We start from the raw sequence: 20,183 nt of genomic DNA, 5'->3' as shown, positions 1-20,183 counted from the left end.
AGAAAACACCAAGTAGGATAAATACCCAAAAAATCTACATGTAGGCACAGCATACATCCAAACTGTGTAAAACAAAACACAAAGAGAAAATCTTGAAAGAAGTCTAGGGGTTGGGAAGGGGTGGTGAAAGGGAATATGTTATCTACTGAGGAACAAGGATAAGAACTACAGTGAATTTCTTATCAGAAACCATATAAGAAAAGAATGGGGTGAAATGTTTAAAGTGTTGAAAGAAAGGAAAAGACCAATCTAGAATTCTATATGTAAAATTATCCTTTATAAGTGGGGGAGAAATAGACTTTCTCAGATAAACAAAACCTGAGAGAAGTCAGAGCTAACAGGACTGCCCCAGAGAAAATGTTAAAAAAGGCCCCTGAGGGGGTGCCTGGGTGGCTCAGTCAGTTGAGCATCTGACTTGGGCTCAGGTCATGATCTCATGGTTCATGAGTTCAAGCCCCGCGTCGGGCTGTGTACTGACAGCTCGGAGCCTGGAGCCTGCTTCAGATTCTGTGTCTCCCTCTCTCTGCCCCTTCCCTGCTCATGCTCTGTCTCTATCTCTCAAAAATAAATAAATATTAAAAAAAAATTTTTTTTAAACAAAAAAAAAGAGGCCCTTGAGGGAGAAAGAAATGATATGATATGGGTCAGAAACTCATTTCTACATTAAGAAAAGGAGAATTTCAGAAAAGGAATAAGTAAAGATAAAACAAAAGCATTTATTTTCTTATTTTTAACTAATCTAAAATACAACAGTTTAAAGTAACAATACTAACGATGTATTGAGTGATTATAACATGGGTGAGTGAAATGAATGACAGCAATGTCACAGGGACAAGAGGGATGAATGGAGAATATGCGTTCATGAAGTATCTGAACTACATGCAAAACAATACAGTGTCAGATGAAGGTGGACTTAAACTAGTTAAAAATGTATACTGGAAATGCTAGAGCAATTGCTAAAAAAAATTGTTCAAGTATAACTAATAGGCTAAGAGAGAAGGTAAAATGCTCAAATAAAACAGTAAGAGAAAGAGAAAAGGAAAAAGAAACAAAAGACAAACATAAATAAAAAACAAATATGATAGAAATGAACCAAAATGCATCCATTATCACCTTAAATGTGAATGATCCAAATATATCAATTAAAGGACAGATCATCAGAATAGATGAAAAATCAAGACTCAACTATACGATGACTACAGGAAATTCTCTTTATATATAAAGACACAAATTAAAAGTAAAGGAATAGAGAAATACCATGCTAACACTAATGAAAACAAAACTGGCGTACTCGTATTCATTTCAGACAAAGCAGACTTCAGAATAAGCAAAGGTATTAGGTACAGAAATTGGCACAATGATAAAGGAGTTAATTCTCCAAGAAGACATAACAACCCTTTATGTATACCCACCTAACAACAGACTATCAAAATATGTAATGGCAAACTGATAGAACTGTAAATCTGCAGATCCACTAGCATTGTTGGAGACTTCAATGCCCCTTTTTCATTGACTTTTACATTAAGGAGAAAATCAATTAACTCACAATTAACTCACCCGAAATATGCACCAAGACAGATGACATTCTGGGCCACAGAACATACATTAACAAATTTATAAGACTGGAAATCATACCAAGCCTGGGAGTCAGGCTGCTTGTATGAGTGTTGGTAGTTTGTGTCTTTCAAAGGACTGGTCTATTTCATCTACATGAGCAAATTTTTGGCCATAGGGTTATTTATGTTACTCCCTTATTATTCTTTTAATGCCTATGGGATTAGTAGCGATGGCCCCTCATTAATTTGTGTTTCCTCTCTCTCGGTCTTTTTTTTTTTTTTTTTTTTGTTTAAGGTTAACCTGGCTAGAGGTTTCTCAGCTTTTGGTTTTATTGATTTTCTCCATTATTTTCTTTTTTTTTAAATTTCACTGAGCTCTCCTCTAGTTTTTATTATTTTTTGGTTCTGCTTTCATTAAGCTTAAATTGCTTTTCTTTCTCAGTTTCTCCAAGTAGAAGCTTAGATTACTGATGATTCTTCTCTTCTAATATATATATTCACTGCTATTCATTTTCCTCTAAGCACTGTTTTTTTTGCTATCTCCCACAATTTTTATTAATTTAAGATATTTTAAAACTTCTCTGGGGACTTCTGTGTTATTGAAAAACATGTTTTTAAATCATCATAGATTTTGAGTTTTTCCAGCTATCTTTCAATTACTGATTTCCAGTTTAATTCCTTTGTAGTCTACCCCAGAGCCAGACCTCTAAGTACTCACCTCTTCAGGAGCCTAGAACACAAGCACCCCCAATGCCTAAGTATCTCCCCACATCCATCAATCCAGACCTCTTCTGACTGCTTCCAGAAAACTATCAGAATCCTCTCAGCCACAAGAAGGTGTAACTCCCTCAGAAATGCAACACATCTTGGCAACAGGGAAAACCCATGAAGAATCTACCAGGAACTGCTGGAAGTCATTTTCTTGGCAAGCTGGCGGCCATCGAAATCCATCATCACGTCTCTTGTCCCTGATGGGCTTTTATCACCCTCCTATCTACCATTCATCTTTTTCCATCTTTTCCCCACACTGCCCCATGCTTGCTCTTCCCATCTTACCCTCCAACTGCTCCTCTTCGTTTTTGATAGGACTTTTGGAAATCAGATTTCAAGTTTAATACATTCTTCTATAGTTTCAAATTCTTCAACAAAAATTCCCTATATTTTCTATGCCTTCACTTCACTTTTTCCACCTACAATTCCCCAGAAGATACTATCACCCTTCTCTTCATAAACCTCAACACTTTTGGTAAACATTACATAAAGTCTCTTCACACAGCACTCTGTTTTCATCTCTCTACTGATCATCATATCTGATGAACATGACGAGTCATTAACCAGGCAGAAACCATTCTCCAAGGAACACTGAAGTCTTCAAGGAAACGTGAGCACTGGTGGCAACATTTAAGTCCTGTAGGTGACTCCATAGATTTAGTTCTAAAATTCAACCCACACAGTACGTACACAATTTAACCTTCCCAAAAGTGAAAGGGTCCCAAATCCCACAAAGCAGGTATTTTTTTCTCCCTGATTTGTATGACAAATAATCTACAGTAGCCTTTTATACGCAGAAATGGATTAGATCATACAGATTATACCACAGTCCTAACAACACATACTTTGCTGTGTAAGAAGGAACACTAATCCAAGAAAGGTGTATAATCAGTTCTAAGCTGGCAAATAGCCAACTAAAAATGCATAGTAAAAGACAGCAGAGGGTCTCAGAGAGTCCAGCTTTGAGATGCGCTCTCTCCCCAGCTGCCATCCAGGCAACCAAATCCTTTTGTAGCTGGTTAACAGGCAAGCTCATCTGTGGGGGGCACTGGCACACAATAGTAGTTATGTTCTGCCTTACAAGTGACTACACTTCATTGAGTTTATGCTCAGTAGGGCAGTGTTTGCAAACCACTTAGATTCCAGGACGGAAAGAGCTACAAAAATGAAACACCCAGTCCTTCTCTGAGGTTTGTTATTAGCCTCTGTTAGCCACAGGTTACAGGGCACTAAACACTATGTACTGTGTGTTTGCTCGTAACCACTATGAAAAATAGCCTATAACATCTTTCTGAAGACTCCTAGAAAATTTTAAGTTAATTTAAAATCTGGGAATTTAACTGGGAAATACTTCAATTCTTAGAACTAGTTCTTGTCAAAATACCTCATTAATTCTTTCTTGGGTGTCAATCCAATTTTGTTTCAACCAACACTGTTCAACAGATGATTGCTGAAGTTTAATGCTACTAGGGGAAAAATGTGAACAGGGTGAAATAATCAGTTCCATTTGAATCTAAGTTCATTCCCAGCCTACAAGTAAACCTCTTTCTGATGTTAAGAAATGTTTTCAGAAAAATCGATTCAAGGGGCGCCTGGGCGGCTTAGTCGGTTGAGCGTCCAACTTCAGCTCAGGTCATGGTCTCATGGTTAGTGAGTTCGAGCCCTGAGTCGGCTCTGTGCTGACAGCTCAGAGCCTGGAGCTTATCGGATTCGGTGTCTCCCTCTCTGTCTGCCCCTCCCCCGCTCATACTCGGTGTCTCGGTGTCTCGGTGTCTCTCTCTCTCTCTCTCTCTCTCTCTCTCTCTCAAAAAATAAATAAACATTGAGGCGCCTGAGTGGCTCAGTCGGTTAAGCGTCTGACGTCAGCTCAAGTCATGATCTCACGGACCGTGAGTTCGAGCCCCGCGTCAGGCTCTGTGCTGACAGCTCAGAGCCTGGAGCCCATTTCAGATTCTGTGTCTCCCTCTCTCTCTGCCCCTCCCCTGTTCATGCTCTGTCTCTCTCTGTCTCAAAAATAAATAAATGTTAAATAAATAAATAAATAAATAAATAAACATTAAAAGAAATTAAAAAAAAAAAAGAAAAATAGATTCATTAGCTTAATAGCCCAGGTATGTATAAGATGAGGCTTTCCATACACCATACAGAAGTTAGAGAACCTAAAAGAAAATCCTAAATACACAGTAAACTGATGTCCTTCCTCAAAACAGCCAGTCAAAACATCATTTCTGAAAGATTTCTATCCTGTAGCATGTATACCAAAATACAAAGTATTCATAACCAACATAAGCATCTACAAGAACTCTGGAAAAAGTACAGATCCATTCTGAACAATAATTATATGACTACACGATATAAAGTGATTGAGTATATTAAAATACTATTTAGAATGCTTATGAAAGGAATATTTTTAAAAAGTAACATTCCTCCAATTTATGGTAGTGAATTGTAGTCTGAGCTTCTCTGGCCTAGATAAAATATTTACATATATTGGGGCACCTAGGTGGCCCAGTCAGTTGAGCATCCAACTTCGGCTCAGGTCATGATCTTGCGGTCTGTGAGTTCGAACCCCGTGTCGGGCTCTGTGCTGACAGCTCAGAGCCTGGGGCCTGCTTCGGATTCTGTGTCTCCCTCCCTCTCTGTCCCTCCCCCACTCATGCTCTGTCTCTCTCTCTCTCTCTGTCAAAAATAAATAAACATTTTAAAAAAATTTTTTAATTTACATATATTTTACAAAAGAAACTACTAGTAAATGTTGTTTATGTATTACATATATGTATACATATATGTATAAATTATGTATGCATAATTTAGTTTAGAATCTCTGGAAAGCAGGGAAAATTTACTATGTTATCATTAATTTATGATAATTCATTTTATCACCTCAGAATTCCCCATTTCCTGGCACAATTTCATGGAAATGTTCATGAACTTCTCAGAAATACTGTACTACATTGTTGTTTAATGAAACAAGACATACGCTTATAACATTCACAGAAATTGTTAAATATAAATAATATAAGGCACCATCCAAAGGAAAAAAACCTCCCATGTACCTTCAAAACAGAAATCTTATTTGACAAGTTCTAAGAAGGAATATAAATATAACAAGCTCTTTCTCACAAGATATGAGGTATAAGAAGAGAATGAAGACATCCTACTGAAGTCAGGTCCTCTCAGAAAAGATGAAAATTTTTTAATTTCTACAAATTTAACCAATAATATCTGATTTTTAAGCAGTTACATAATAGCATAAAATATGCACTGTAAAAAAAAAATGATTTAAAAGAATGGCCACAAACATTGTGAATGCACTAAATGCCACTGATTACATACTTTTAAAATGGTTAACTTTATATCCTGTCAATTTCACATCATTAGTTTTATATATAATTTTATATTAATAAACTGAATTAATTTACATAAATCAAATAAAAAATTTGTAATGATCTGAAGGTAAATTTAAGAGAATCCAAATCATGAGCACTATATTCTCTCAATTTTTAAGTCAAAAAAAATTCATTAATTGAATTTCATATTATTATTTGCCCTGAGAGTCATAAAATTTCCTGTTCTCTAGATAAATCTAAATAATAAAAAGTTACTTTATTTGACATTCAGAGTCAAATATTATGAGAAGCTTGACACATCTAATATTTATTTTTTTTTAAGTCCAATATGCACCCTTGAAGGTATACTTTAATGGACAAAGAGGAAAGAGACTACTATTTTCGAAACCAATTTTACCAAAAAGGGGAGTAAAATAACAACTATGGCTTCCCACACATCTCTGTCCACAAATTTTTCTTTAGCTTAATACCTACTTTAAATATAATCAGTTTAAAACAGAAAAAATTAAACAACAAAAAGCCAGACACAAAAATCTTGAGACTTATCTTTTAAAAGAAAAATGAATACGCATAAAATATTAAGTCATACGTTACAAGTGAAAAATGCTAAATAAGCAACAAGAGTTTCAGGAGACAAAGAACAATGCAGAAGAAAAGGCATAGAAAAAATAGTTCTAAGATCCAAATCTATATATTAATAGTGCAAAAACCAATACTCTAGGGCCTTCACAAATGATTCAGAACCATATGAGCTTCATGTACTTTTCACTGAATATTTTAGAAAATAATTCAGAATCTATTTTCCATCCAAAATTAAGGCAATGGCATATGCCAAGCATCAGCATACAGAACAGTGCTTAACAGTCTGACTTTGTCTCCTGTCTTTGTCACTTCCTATAAACATAGTTCCACATAACCGAGGTAAAATCCTCCCACTTAAAACATTAAACTCCAATAGAGAACCAAATAAGGGTTATGGCTATTACCCCCTCTAATGCTTCATGATGGTGTAAAAGACACACACTAGAGTGGAAGAAAAAGCAAAACTAAATAGCATGTCAATAATTAACTCCTTAAAGTATATCACTACCATGCACGTTTTCTATTTGTATAATAATTTAGCAACTTATAAATTATGTCCATATAAGCTCATGTTGCCAAAAAAAAATGTGTTATATAATTATTTGAGTGATTTTTCTCCTTCTATATAGATTTTCTTCTGAAAAGATATCATATATTATGTTAAGATATTGTATGTGCTTCATATATATAATTTTTCATACCTAGTTTGCTCATATAATAGATTCATATATGTATTAAATCTGAAGAATTATAAATATTTAGTAAACCATTTTATAGCACAAAAATATGTAAATATGCTTTTTGTCCTTACAACTTAAAATGAAATTAAATTTTTCCCTTCTATATTTTTCATTCAGTTTGAATATTCTGAAAGCAGTCACTATAACCAAATCAGCTAATAAATATATCACTTATCATGCATTTATTTAACTGCTGACATAATACCTAACAATATAAGTAAGCATACAAAAGGTATTACAGTCACACCAGTCCCCTGACCCAAATCATTCCAAATATAATTTGGGGACGATGAAACCAAAGGATTAGCACAAAGATAAAATCAGTATCTCCACATATCAGATAAAAATCAAGTTATAGTGTGTGTGTGTGTGTGTGTGTGTGTGTGTGTGTGTGTCTGTGTGTCTGTGTGTCTGTGTGTGCGTGTGTGTGTGCACGTGCGTGTACCCAGCTATATGTGCTTGGGAGAGGATATTTTAATACTGGAATAATCACAGAATGTCATACCTGTGCTCCATAGATATATTTATCCAACATCTTGCCTCCTATTGTCTGTCCTCCTATATCCCAAACTTGAAGAGTAACATTCAAGTTTCCTTGAATATAAAAATAAGAATGCAGAAAAGATAAGTAACAAAATAAGTGAATACAGTTTCAGAGAACACTAAGTCACAATGATAAACTATGAATCTATTTTGCCTTTTATTCTGCATGTTCCTATGGTCAGATATTTGGAACTGTGAAATAACGCTGCCAAAAGATATTATAGTGGGGGAATTTAGGTTTATACTTTTACCCCATTTCTATAGAACCGTATTTATAATCACCTTCAAAACAAAAGAAAGATTTAATTTCATAAATCTCTTAAAACTTAAAAAAACAGTAATTTCCTTAAACAGAGAATAGAACAATAAAGCACTTATATGTGGGGTAAAAAAAAATATACTTAAAAAATAAAAATAGAGCCGTATATACTAACCTACCCTATAGCACATAATGAATTTTGCTGTAATCTAAACTCCATAGCTTCTAATACTCATAGATTAATAATAGAGTACAAAAATGTTTCAACTCAAATTAATGGACCTTTAAAATTTGAATGTCACCTATTATATGCAATAGTAAACACATTTTTTTAAAACTACATGTTTTCAAATTTAAGCTATAAAATATAAACACATATGATAGCTATCTTCATAACAGACAGGATAGATACCCAGTATTTCACTAAATATTATGATACATTTATAACTGTTCAAAGAATTGCCGGTGAAACAAACTATTACATGTGCTTCGAAGCCTTCATAAAATGGTGTAAATCTTCCCCACACAAGCATAATGAAAGCATTTTAAAATACTAAAAAGCAATCTTTAAATTTCTTTTTTCTATTTTGCAAAATATTTGGCTGATCCAAAAATTTATGAGATAAGCTATTCTCTTATCAATGCAGAACCCCAGAAGTTAAAGACCATGTCCAACATGCTTTTAACATTTCAAACTGTTTCTCCTAAGAAAACCATACAGTTTTCTCCAAAGTTAGACAAAGTCTCAATTAGTACCTTTAAAATGAACTCCCATACTACAAATGTATCTTTCTGAATGATTTGCAAATAAGGAAAACTCAAAATAAAAACTTAAAGACAGCAAAAAATGGTCTTGCTTCAAAAGCAACAAAAAAGATTATAAAGACATGAATTTTTATACCAATGCAAAACACTCAACTTGGAGAATGTCAGTTTCACCATTCCACTGAAAAGCAAGTATAACACTGGATTAACCAGCCAAGTTTTACCCTTGACTCTAAGTTTTGTTGGGTTTGTAATACAGTCTTTCCATTATTTTGAGGTGGGTCTGTTGCATCTGCCAATGGGCAAAGGATTTACATGGGGAACTTCCATGAGCATTAATGAGAGCTCCTGGAGTTTATCACTCGTCATCATTCCCACATACACCGTCAAGGCTCACAGAGTAATGACAAAAATGTTCTTAAAGCTCTATGAATGTGAAAACCAAAATGTCACAAACTAAGACTGTATCCAATAACTGGGATAAACCCACTTACTTAAAAATCTAAATTTTTCAAGATTCAAAGCTGAACTCATTCTCCTCTGGTGTGGCCTCAAATTAAGCAGGTGAGAAAGGGCCAGAAGTCACTAGATCTATGTCAGACAGCTTCAGAAGCCCCTAGATAAACAGGCAGTACTCTATCCAGTTTACTTGCACACTCTTGCAGTCATTTATTTACTTCAAACCAACAGTGCTTAACAAAATTAACTTTCTTACAGGATTTTAGGCAACACTTAATAAAAGGCATTTAATCCCATTTTCTTCAAGGTCAATAACTCCTATCACTTAACTTTATATCAAGAAATAGAAAGCTTATCTTTCTTTAAATTCTAATAGCGAGATCCTATCTGAATTAGTTATTGTGAACACCTTAACTACAACTTTAGGAACATGAGTTTCATTACACGTTTCCAAATTCTGACGACATCATTTCAAGACTCTACATTGTTTATTCAATTGTCTCCCATCCAAGAAGCTTTGATTTATATTCATGTGTTGCAGGGATTTTTTAAATCCATACCTTTCCAAATAAACAGTGTTGGTTGTTGTTGGCTTATTTCTTTACTATTTCTTATTTCCTTAATATACATATTCTAGTGCCTCAGAAATAAAAATAGTTAGGCATTACTGATAACCCACAATGCTAGCCAAAGCTGGGGGGGGGGGACACTTTTGCTATCAGTATAGCTTCAACAAATGATACTAATTTCATACTCATTTCATGTATCTAGAAACATATTTTTAACTTCCACATTTGAATTTTAGGCTTACTAACAAAAATAAAAATAAATGAGAGTCCTCTATTTGGGAAACAAAATCACATATGGATGAAATTCAAGTTAATATTCATTTTAGTTTTCCCAAACATAAACATATAAAGCTTCCAAGTATATTTTCAAAGTGACATACCTAATAACCTATGTATGAGTATTCAAGTAATCAAAACTACAAAATTTTTAAAAACCAAAAATCCATCTGACATAAATTTCCAACTAACAACATTAAGGAAATTGTCAGCAATCTAATCTTGAATGTAAAATGCTACAAAATTCCTGCTCCTCAGTAAGAAACGACATGTAACCAGGGAAAAAAATAAAATAAATGAGGTGACAAAATACAGGTAAGTTGCTTTTGGTATGAATCAAAGCCACCAAGAGGATTCAACAGTGACCTTGTGAAAGTACACTTGGAGCCTTGGTTAACCTTACTTAAAGTGCTGCATAGTCAAGATGGAACTAAAAACACAAGTCTGCCCACTTCTTGTACTAAAGACTTAGAAATCCTTTTCACAGTAGAACGCTGTTTACTGGACTGTACCCACAAGCTTCCTGAAAGTATTTTGACTAAGGCTCTTAAGAAGCTCTATCAGCAGAATCTCTGACTAACAGATACACTATTTTAAGCAGTAAAATCTGCACAGTGGTTGCATCCAGACTATACAGCATACCGGAACATGGAATATACTAAAATGGATGAATATTTACAAAGTAATGACCTTGAAAACTTGCATGAAGAGAATGTCAATAGATGGACAGGAGGTATTACACCTCTAACAATCTGAATGGACAGACTTACCAGAATACTTAACAAACATTAGATTTGCCTAGTACACTCTATAAATTCAATAATGCTGTCTATAATGTTTTAGCTAATGATACAAATATTAATCATTCTACATTTGACACAGTTAAAATTAAGGTTGAAGTTATAAAGGATATACTATGAACCTTGTAATTTACTTATCTCATTTGTTAATATACTATTAATTGTATAAAATCAAGTTATATTAAAATAATTTTTCCTGCTGAAATTTCTAACATATTTTGAGTCTATCAAGCAGCATAAAACCAACTGCCTTAAAAAAAAATTTTTTTTTTCTGGAACTCTACCCATCAAAATAAAAACTTAATCAGGAATATTAAAATACACATTCATTGGGCTATCAATTTCCTAACATCATTTTTAATAGAAGTACTCTCTAACTCTAAAATATTATACTATAAATGTTGATTTCAAAAAATACCAAGTATTTTTACAAAATCATCAAAACTTTAAAATGGGTCACACTATGCAACAAATCCGAAATCATCATATACATATATATATATATATACACACACACACATATATATATATAAGATGTCCAAAACCAGTCTTAAAACATCTTAATATCTGCGTGGTGCTTATTCCTTTATTTAAGCCTTTGAACTAAAAAAGTCAGAAAAACTAATATTAATGGTACAGAAAGCTGATGCTTTTGCCGATTAGCATCAAAAACTGTCAATAATTATATGCATATTAAAGTTCTCTGTACAATTGGCATCCCTGAAAACACTGTTGCAAAAAATAAGCTTCCAGCATGTATATTACATGATTTGAGCATGTATTCTGCTAGTGACTGCTGTAAAAATTCTGAATGTAGCGTTGACCTATCCACACTAGTGAGAATAATAAAATGAGATTTTCAGTTTTGAATAGATTAAAAGTGAATACAATCGAAACAAAAGATGCATATGTTTCTCATTAAGCCTCTTGCTGAACAATAACTTAGAATGGAAAGTTGGAAATCTTTTGTCGCATTGTATCTTTTAATGCATTCTTCATTGGTAGCTGCATTCAGTCACAAAATATAATAGAGCATATTACCAGTGAGATATGCAGAATACCTTCAATTACCAAGAGTTTTCATTAGCTGCTCTAAAACTTTCACGGAGAGATGTCTGATAGATGGGACGCTTGAGAGGTTAACATATTTCAATAATATTGGAATTTATTAAACCCCTGCCCACTGTATCACTCATGTTCCAGTATATGAATCTGACGCTATACTTGCAACCGTTTTTACTCAAATGTGTTTCCTCAGAGAGGAGAGGGATGGACTGGTTCAGAAAGTCAATCAAGATAAACTGGTTTTAATAAAATACTTTAAACATATAATTTAACCATTACAAATGAATGGACAGAGCATTTTAAAGCCCCAATTGTTCAGAAACTAACTTAAAACAGAAACCACTCTCTTTTTGTTATTATTTCCCTGTATTTCCCACAAAATGTGCTGCAACTGGCATCTAAATAGTTTCTTTGCATGGTGAACTGAAACATCTTGAATGCTCAAACTGTATTTTTATGAGTGCCTAGGGACCCTAAATTTTAGTGGTCTATTAAATGCCAGCAATTTCATGCTGCCTTGCATAAAACAGCATTCACATATTAGAGCACAGAAGTTCCATAGCTACATTATACTTCTGTTCCAACTTTCTCTCGAACAAAAAACTGAAGCAGAGGCTAATCAAAATAATATTTAAAAAAAATAATCCTTTCCAGTCTTTTCACATTTAGTTTATACAATATCTGTTTATAATTGTACAGCATTTGATTTTTTTAACTTTTTAGAATTTTATAAACAACTATTATGTATCCTCAAAAAAATGTGTAGAGTGGTCAAAAATAGCAGGAGAGTAGGGGAGTATATAAACTTTTCTCTCACGGCCATAGACAATTCATCTTCATGGTAGATGCTGATGAAAGTTAACCTCTGAAGATAGATTTGCTAATTATATACATTTTCACACAGAAGCGACCCCCAAATTTATTCTGCATGTCTCCCTATGTCTCTTATTTTAAGATATATACAATTTACTATGTTAAGATTTTTTAGTCTCTTACCTGGCAGTGTTATCCTTCTCAAAAAGAAATCCAGCCCTATAGTTTGTTTGTACTGTTTCCCAAAAGTTTCTTGAGCAAAACACGTAGCTAAGGAGGTCTAAAAAATTGATGCATAGAAAACCAAAATTAATGTCTTTGTTTTAGAAATGTAAACATAAAATCACTACTAAACCTTATTAAGTAATCTTAGTATTTACACTCCCATTAATCCAACAAGCAACTTTAAGCAGTTCTAATCAGTTGCAAGGGGAGGAGGGACTTAACACTCCACCAGGTAAATTCACTTGCAACTACTATCAGTGGGGACAACAGGCTAATGGGTTGGAGCTCTTTAAATCCCCAGATAGTCAAGCTCCTTCTTGCTGGAAATCAGAATTTGAGATATATCAACAAGAAAACTAAAACAACACGACTAAAGATATGTATATCTATAGATATCAGTTGAATACAAATTTCAGAGAATTCTAAGTTTCATTTCTGAGGTTAAATATTCTGAGTATTTGTGCCCTCAGCCAATAACAAGCAGTACTAATTAAAAAGGGGGAAAGACTGTTAATATAATTTCTTTTTTCCCCACAAAAAAGGGTCTTTAAATGTCTAATTTTCTCTACATTAAAGATGTTAAATGAAAATGATCCTATAGAATGACTGTGATAATATTTATCTTTAAAATTAAAAAGCATTTTTGAGACTAATATTATAGGCAAAAATAAGTATTTTCAATCCAACAACCATAAAGATTAAAAGTCACAAGATTATTATAACCAGAACAGATAGATAGATAGATAGATAGATAGATACATTTTTTTTTTTTAATAAAAACTCAAAGTTGTACTCAAAACTCTAGAGTACCATTTCATACCAAAGTAGAATCATCACTCTGGTAACAAGTGAAATAACTCAATAACTTAAAGGCTTCTTAAACATTAAATGCACTATTTATTTGTACACTTCACCAAAAAGGAGAAAGGCAGCTTCACGAAGCTTTTATGCTCTTTAAGCAAGACTCCCAAAGTTAAGTGAAAATTACCCTTTTTTACTCTGAAAGTTAAAATTAGATGTCAACTCCCAAAATAATGAAAACTAAAATAAAATTTCAAAGATAACTTAGTATAATTAATTATGACATAAGTGCAGTAATGCAAAAGAAAACTTGGCCATATTTCAATTCCTTCAAACAAAAAGACCTAAAATTCCTTTTGACACAAGAACCAGATTTTTCACACAAATAACAATTTGCACACCCTCACTCCAATTCTTTTATTATTTAAACACTCAGAACTTGTAATAAATTTCTAAGATATTTGGTCAAATATTTATTGAGCACCATAGGAAAGAGGTTCTGCCAGGCACTGAGAAATAAACTCACTACACCCAAATGAAAATTTATTTGGCTTCCCTGAACAATAGTATAAAAACTAAGAGATTAGAATGAAAAAGGTAAGCATTCCTTTTTAAAGCTTTTTGTTTTTCATTTAGCTTTTTTATGCCACCGAGCTTGTTTAACTTAGAGTGCAAAATCTGTTAAGAGGCTCATAGTTTTAGAGAAAAATACCACTATTTAGTACAGATGTTTCAAAGTATTTAACACAGGGATGGTTGATACACTTTTATAAGATAAAGAGAAATTCAAGGCACATACAGCATTAGCATCGTGCCATTTAAGGTAATTTTTCCCATTCATTTAGGGTGTTCAAAGTTCAGTATTTTTACATTGATGAGTATTTAGAAAACTTCGAAGGTTCTTTTCTTGGAAACAGGACTGCAAGATTCTGAAAGCCCTACCCTCACACTTTTGAGGCAAACGTAAAGCTAGGATTTTTATTGGAATAAAGTATAATCTGTCAAAAGCATAGGTCACTGGGAACACAGAATATTAACATGTGTTCTTATACCATCTCTGGACAAACAGAATCGGCTGAATCAGTGGTAGGCACTTCCTCAATCCTCTGGACTTTCTGCATCTTTCATACTCAAATAAGTTCTCACAAGTCATTATATAAATATCATTCTTAAACAATCATCTACCACATCTGAAACATTTTTATCTGATTCTTTATATTGGTTTCTTTGGGGTGAACTTCTGCTTATAATTTTTACCAATATTACATTTACTAATACCAAAAAAAAGGGACCAAAAGAGAACATTTTGCCTCAAAAGAATCTTAAGAAATGTGTAATAAAATGAAAAGTATGAATCAAAACAGAAAGAAATAGAAACACATGTTATTAGGAGGAGGAGCTTATATTTCTCCTGGAGAAACTGTTAGTGATTATCTCAATATTCCACTGCCTCCGTCCATGTGTATCTAAATGCCAGGAGTTAAAACTAACAAGAAAAAATAATGCTAGAAAAAACAGTCAGGCGTTGAATCAGGACACAAGTAAGAATGAAAGGGAGGCCGAATTCATAAAAGGATAGTAAAGGAAACAGAATGGGGATGTTGATAGCAGCCAGTAACTTGAGGGCTGGACAGGGTATGGAGGAGAAAAAAGCTTGGTATACCAACAGAAAAAACGTTCAGTTCCTGATGTTTGTGTCTGAGGATCTCTGGCAGAAAATGCCTTTACAGCTTCCAAATAGATTAGTCGAGATGATAGACTCAATCAGAACACCATAAAGAGTTACCACTGTTACCCTCTGAAGCAGAATGATAATCCTAATTCAACAGTATGGAAGGGAGAGAAATTATGCCCTGTTCTACACCAGACGGAATTTTATAAAGAGATGAAAAACTGCAATTATTCACATTAAATTAGCAATAAGAAAAAAAAAAAAAAAAAAACATATGGCAGGCTAAATAAAAAGCCCAGATACAACATGATGAACAAACTTCAACTGAGTCACACATGTATGAAGACTGATATATACTAGGAGGGAAAAAAAAAATGAGCAAAAGTTTAAAGACTTATGATAGAATGCAGGATAAAGGGCAATTTTTGTCTCTTTAAACAAGTGTATTGGGGCTATAGACTGTCATTACAACTTGAAACAGGAAATAAATTCAGTTATGAGCTGACTGTAAAAGATTTAGGAGATGAAAGCTTAGAAGGTATTCAGAAGGAAATTGAATAAAACCATACAAATACACAACTTAAATTTTTTTATTAAATAAGAGTGTTAGAAACAATGACGATTTATTTAAAACAGTCGAACTATTCAAAAAGTTGCTTCCCCAAAACCTTCAAAGGTCATTAGAGGGTACGAGGACGCTTTTCCTCAGCAATAAAAATCAGTAACAAAATCTCCACCCGGGAAGGCAGAAGGAAATCAACGGAATGCTGCACATTTTGCATGTGGATGCCACCTCTCCCAGGTGCCCCAGGGAACTCGAATCCCACAAAGCCAGGGGCAGCTCTGCAGGGCCAACTGCCAGGGAAGATGCAACGAGCAGGCGTCGCCACAGAAGCCAGGGTCCGAGCTACACCAGTCACACGGATCGGTGAAGCCGGACACTGGTGGACAATAACCACCTGCGTTTCTGCAGACTCTGGCTGGGAACAGGGAGAGGGGAGGAGCGGAGACAGGCTGCAGCAAGATTCCAGAAATTGTGGGCGCCTTTGACAGAAGCGACAGGTGTGAAGGCACCGCGGGCAGCAGCTCTTCGCTTTATTTGGGGGAGAGTCACTGACCCTTCGGGATCCCGTGGACGCTCCCCAAAGAGCAAGCACCGAGAGAGGATTTTATACCATTTGCGGAGCTCCACGACCCAGAGTTAAAAGCCTCAGCCTAACAAGCCAGGAGACTGGCTGTCGGATGTTCTCACGCATTCGGGCTCAACCAACCGTCCCCAAAGGCTAGACCCTAAGCAAGGATCCCCTCTGGCAGGAGAGCGGCCGTACCCCTCGGCACCCGGCCCTCACTAGGAGCGCCCAGGTACTTGTTGAATGAATGCTTGTGCGGACAGGTGCTGCAGGAGCAGCAGCGACGACGAGGTATGACGCCATCAAACAGCAACTGGCGTTTATTGGGTGCACGCCGCGTTCTGAAAGCTTTACGTTGCTTTTCACATCTCATGTGCATTTGCACACTGCACCCTTTGAGGCGACCCCTCTCCATACCCACCTGACCGATGAAGCCCAAACAGGTTAAGAATTTGCCCTCCGCTGCCCCGACCAGTTAGCTATGGAGCCCCGAGGCGCACCCAGGGAATCTGACTCCAAAGCCAAGTTCCTGGCAGCCGCCAACGCAGTGCTGGTATCCGAAACCGTAAAGCGGCCGGGGGCGCGGAGACTGGGGGGCGGGGGTGGGGGGCGCGGAGGCAAAGTGCGACCTGGACTAAAGGAAGAACAAGTAGGCCCTGGCAGATGTCTGCCAGTCGTCGGAGGCGAGAAGCTGGAAAGCTTCCCAGGAGGGCGATGCTGGCCCGACTCTTGAAGAAGTAGGAGTTCGAGATCCAGGCAGAGAGAGCCGGGGAGTGACTTTTTTTTTCTTTTTTTCTTTCTTTCTTTTCTTTTCTTTTTTTTTTTTTTTTTAATTTAATGGGAGCTGGACAGCTCCGTCAGCCTTCACCCCGCGCCTACTTCGTGTCTGGCCCCAGGCCACACGACCAGGTGGGCCCCCGCCCTTGGGGTAATGAGGCGACGCCGAGCGGCGGGGAGAAGGCTGGGGGGGAGGGGGGTGCCGGGGCCGCGCCGGGGTTCCTGCAGGCCGGGGACGGCGGGCCCGCTGGAGGACTGACCTTCCCGGAGGTGCCGTCCCCCAGCACGACGATTTTCAGTTGCCGGTCCTGGCTCTCCTCCTCAGAGTCCGACATGGTGTCCCGGGAACCGGGCTCGCCCCCCCACCCCCACCCCGAGGTAGAGGGAGGAAGGGTGGGGGGTCTCCGGGGGTGGGGGAGAGGAGGAAGGGCGACCGTGGGGGCAGGACCCCCCGCCCCGGTGTCTCAGCGGCCGCTGGACGTATCTGGGGTGAATCACTCGCCGGGCGCCATCTTGCCTACCTCCCCTCCCCCCTGAGCGCGGCCCCGCCCCCCCACGCGCTACGTCGGTCGCGCTCCCCCCCCTCTGGGCCAACCCGCGCCGACCGCGAGCCTCCCTGGCGAGCCGACCCATCCGCCGGCCTGGGATGGGGGAGGCATTCGAACCGAGCAGGGAGAGATGGGCGCTCCTCTCGCAGGGGAAGCTGTGAAGCATAAAACTAAAATATAGCGTTCCAACCAGGTAGAAAAGTGGAAGCTGAGGAGCTCTCAGACGTCGTATCATATTCCCGTGTTTCCATCACCTCCTCAGAAGATCCCTGAAGCAAATGGTTTAGCCCGAGGGGGAGGGGGGGGGCGCGTAGACGCCTGGGCTGCGCGCCACGGTTGCCATGGAAGGCGGTGGGCGGGGCCTGTCTCCAGGCGCCCGGGAAGCCGGTTGCGAGGGGCAGCGCACTGGGGCGGGGCCTCTGAAAGTGGTGTGGACGCCGGGGGTGGAGACCCCAGAGGAGCGTGGACGCCGCGGACCTTGCTCGGGATCGCGCTGCCTTCGGGGACACAGCGATAGTGGCTTGCCGTTTAACGGAGCTCTAGCGCTTATTCTGACCTCTCGAACCATGGATTTTCTCGACCGAACAGAATCCGATGTTTCATTAATCTAGCAAGTACCCTGGAACAGCAGCTCTCAAAGTGTGGTACGAGAAACCCTTGGGGGGTTCCCAATAAAGTCAAAACTATCTTCATGACAATACAAACACCTTTTTGCCTTTTCTGCGTTCCTTCTCTCACGAGCGTACGTTTTCCAGGGGATGCATGATGTGTATGATATCATTGCTCGGACAGTTAAGGAAGCGTGTGCTTGTTACGAAGTTTCAAACATTTCTTGGTATTAATTGCAAAGCAGTCATGATAAACTATAACTTACATAAACAAAAGCTCTTTGGGGTCTACAATAATTTGTTAAGAGTGTAGACAGGCCCTGAGTCCCAAAAGTACAAGAACTGCTGTCCTGGATGATCTCAGTCCATTAGGGTAGGTAAAAAGACATAACTGAAAATTTCAAGATAGTAGGATAAATTCTACAATAATAATGCCAACTTACTCCTATGCTTGTCTCGTTGTTAACTACTTTACAGGGATTATCACGGTTGATTCCTCGCGGGAACCCCATAAAGTAGGTAGAATTATCTCATTTTACAGATGAGTGAGCTTAAGGGACAGAAAGCCTAGCTCAGAGGCAGTGGTCCTGGAAAGAATGTAGGAAGTAGAATAGGAAACCAGTACAGTTTTAAGAAGTGCCCAGCCCTAAGGGGAGCATTGGAGTTCTAATCGTAGACCCACACTTACTAAATGTGTGACCTTGAACCACAGTTTCCTTATCTACAAAACAGAGGCACTACCTCCATCATAAGGTTGAAAATTAAATGAAGTAATCAATGTAAAGTAACAACGCAATGCCTGGCATATACTAGTAAGCACGCAATATTAACTGATGTAATTACCATCTTCATCATCATCATTAGCGATGGTCCATATTGGAGCATCATTGCTTCCTAGCCATGTGACCTTAGACAGGTTTCTTATGTAGAGTCTAGTCTCTTCATCTGTAGATACGGTTAGTCCATGATACCCAGTTAGTAGTAGTTCCCAGTACCTTCCCTACTCCCAACCACCACCACTAACAACAACTTCCTACATTACTAGGTGTGTTAATGAGAATCAGAAAAAGTACCTCAAAGGGATCTGCAAAGTTATTTGTAAATGTTCGTTTGAGGAATCTGTTTCTAATGAGGACAGATTTAACCCCTTCTTGTCAATGAAGGGAGTTAATGTTACAGAAATTTGCTTTTCTACTCATCCTTAATGGAAATGATTATGTGACCCAGTTCTGACCAATGAGACAGAAAAGGATATGCTTTGGGAAACATCTGGAGAAGATTTCCCTCCCTGATGAAGAAGATGAAGAGGAAGAAGAAGTAGAAGACGACGACGACATGCAGGGAAACAACATCTCCCCCTCCTTTCCCTTGCTGTTATTATTTGGGTGAGGACATAATGTTTGGAACTACCTCAACTTGCTTCAGCCCATCTTCCAAGCTTCTTGTCATGGGGCACTTTGGCAATGAATTCCATTATTTGCATATAGAAACATCCCAACTGGCACAACTACGTTGGCCAAAAGCTCGATTTAGTTAAGATCATAAGATCAATTATCGTGTGTGGCTTCATGTGAGAGGAAATTTAGAAGAAAACTTTGCATTTTCCTATCATCAATTTTCGAGACAACTGCCCTGATGGAGAGACCTCACTTATTTGCATATGGATTCATCCTTGGGCAGTGTTGCTACATGAAACAAGCCAATTGCATTATTTTAGTCACCATATTTTATACATCAGTGGCAAGATTCCAGGTTGAAAATTAGATTTGAAGACTTCGAGCCATATTTGTAAATTAAAGAGAAAAAAAAAAAATTCCTCTTTCAGGCTAGCTAGCACTGAAAACTTCCAGTATGGTGTTACCAGTCTACAGAGA

General features: G+C 37.4%; 1 protein-coding gene across 1 annotated transcript; it reads right to left on the bottom strand.

Moving 5' to 3' along the window:
• Nucleotides 1-7,405: 7,405 nt before the first annotated feature.
• On the bottom strand, nt 7,406-17,660 carry LOC121025378 (ras-related protein Rab-28-like). The gene is made up of 3 exons (XM_040467921.1): nt 17,414-17,660; nt 12,732-12,828; nt 7,406-7,593 (listed from the first exon to the last, which is right to left on the bottom strand). The coding sequence occupies exons 1-3, from the start codon at nt 17,486-17,488 to the stop codon at nt 7,499-7,501; spliced, it is 267 nt and encodes an 88-aa protein (XP_040323855.1). The 5' UTR covers nt 17,489-17,660; the 3' UTR covers nt 7,406-7,498.
• Between the last annotated feature and the right edge of the window lie 2,523 nt (nt 17,661-20,183).

Source organism: Herpailurus yagouaroundi, unplaced genomic scaffold (assembly GCF_014898765.1).
Source record: "Herpailurus yagouaroundi ecotype Mexico unplaced genomic scaffold, PumYag 67625, whole genome shotgun sequence".
NCBI lineage: Eukaryota > Metazoa > Chordata > Mammalia > Carnivora > Felidae > Herpailurus > Herpailurus yagouaroundi.
This window is presented reverse-complemented; position numbering and strand designations above follow the sequence as displayed.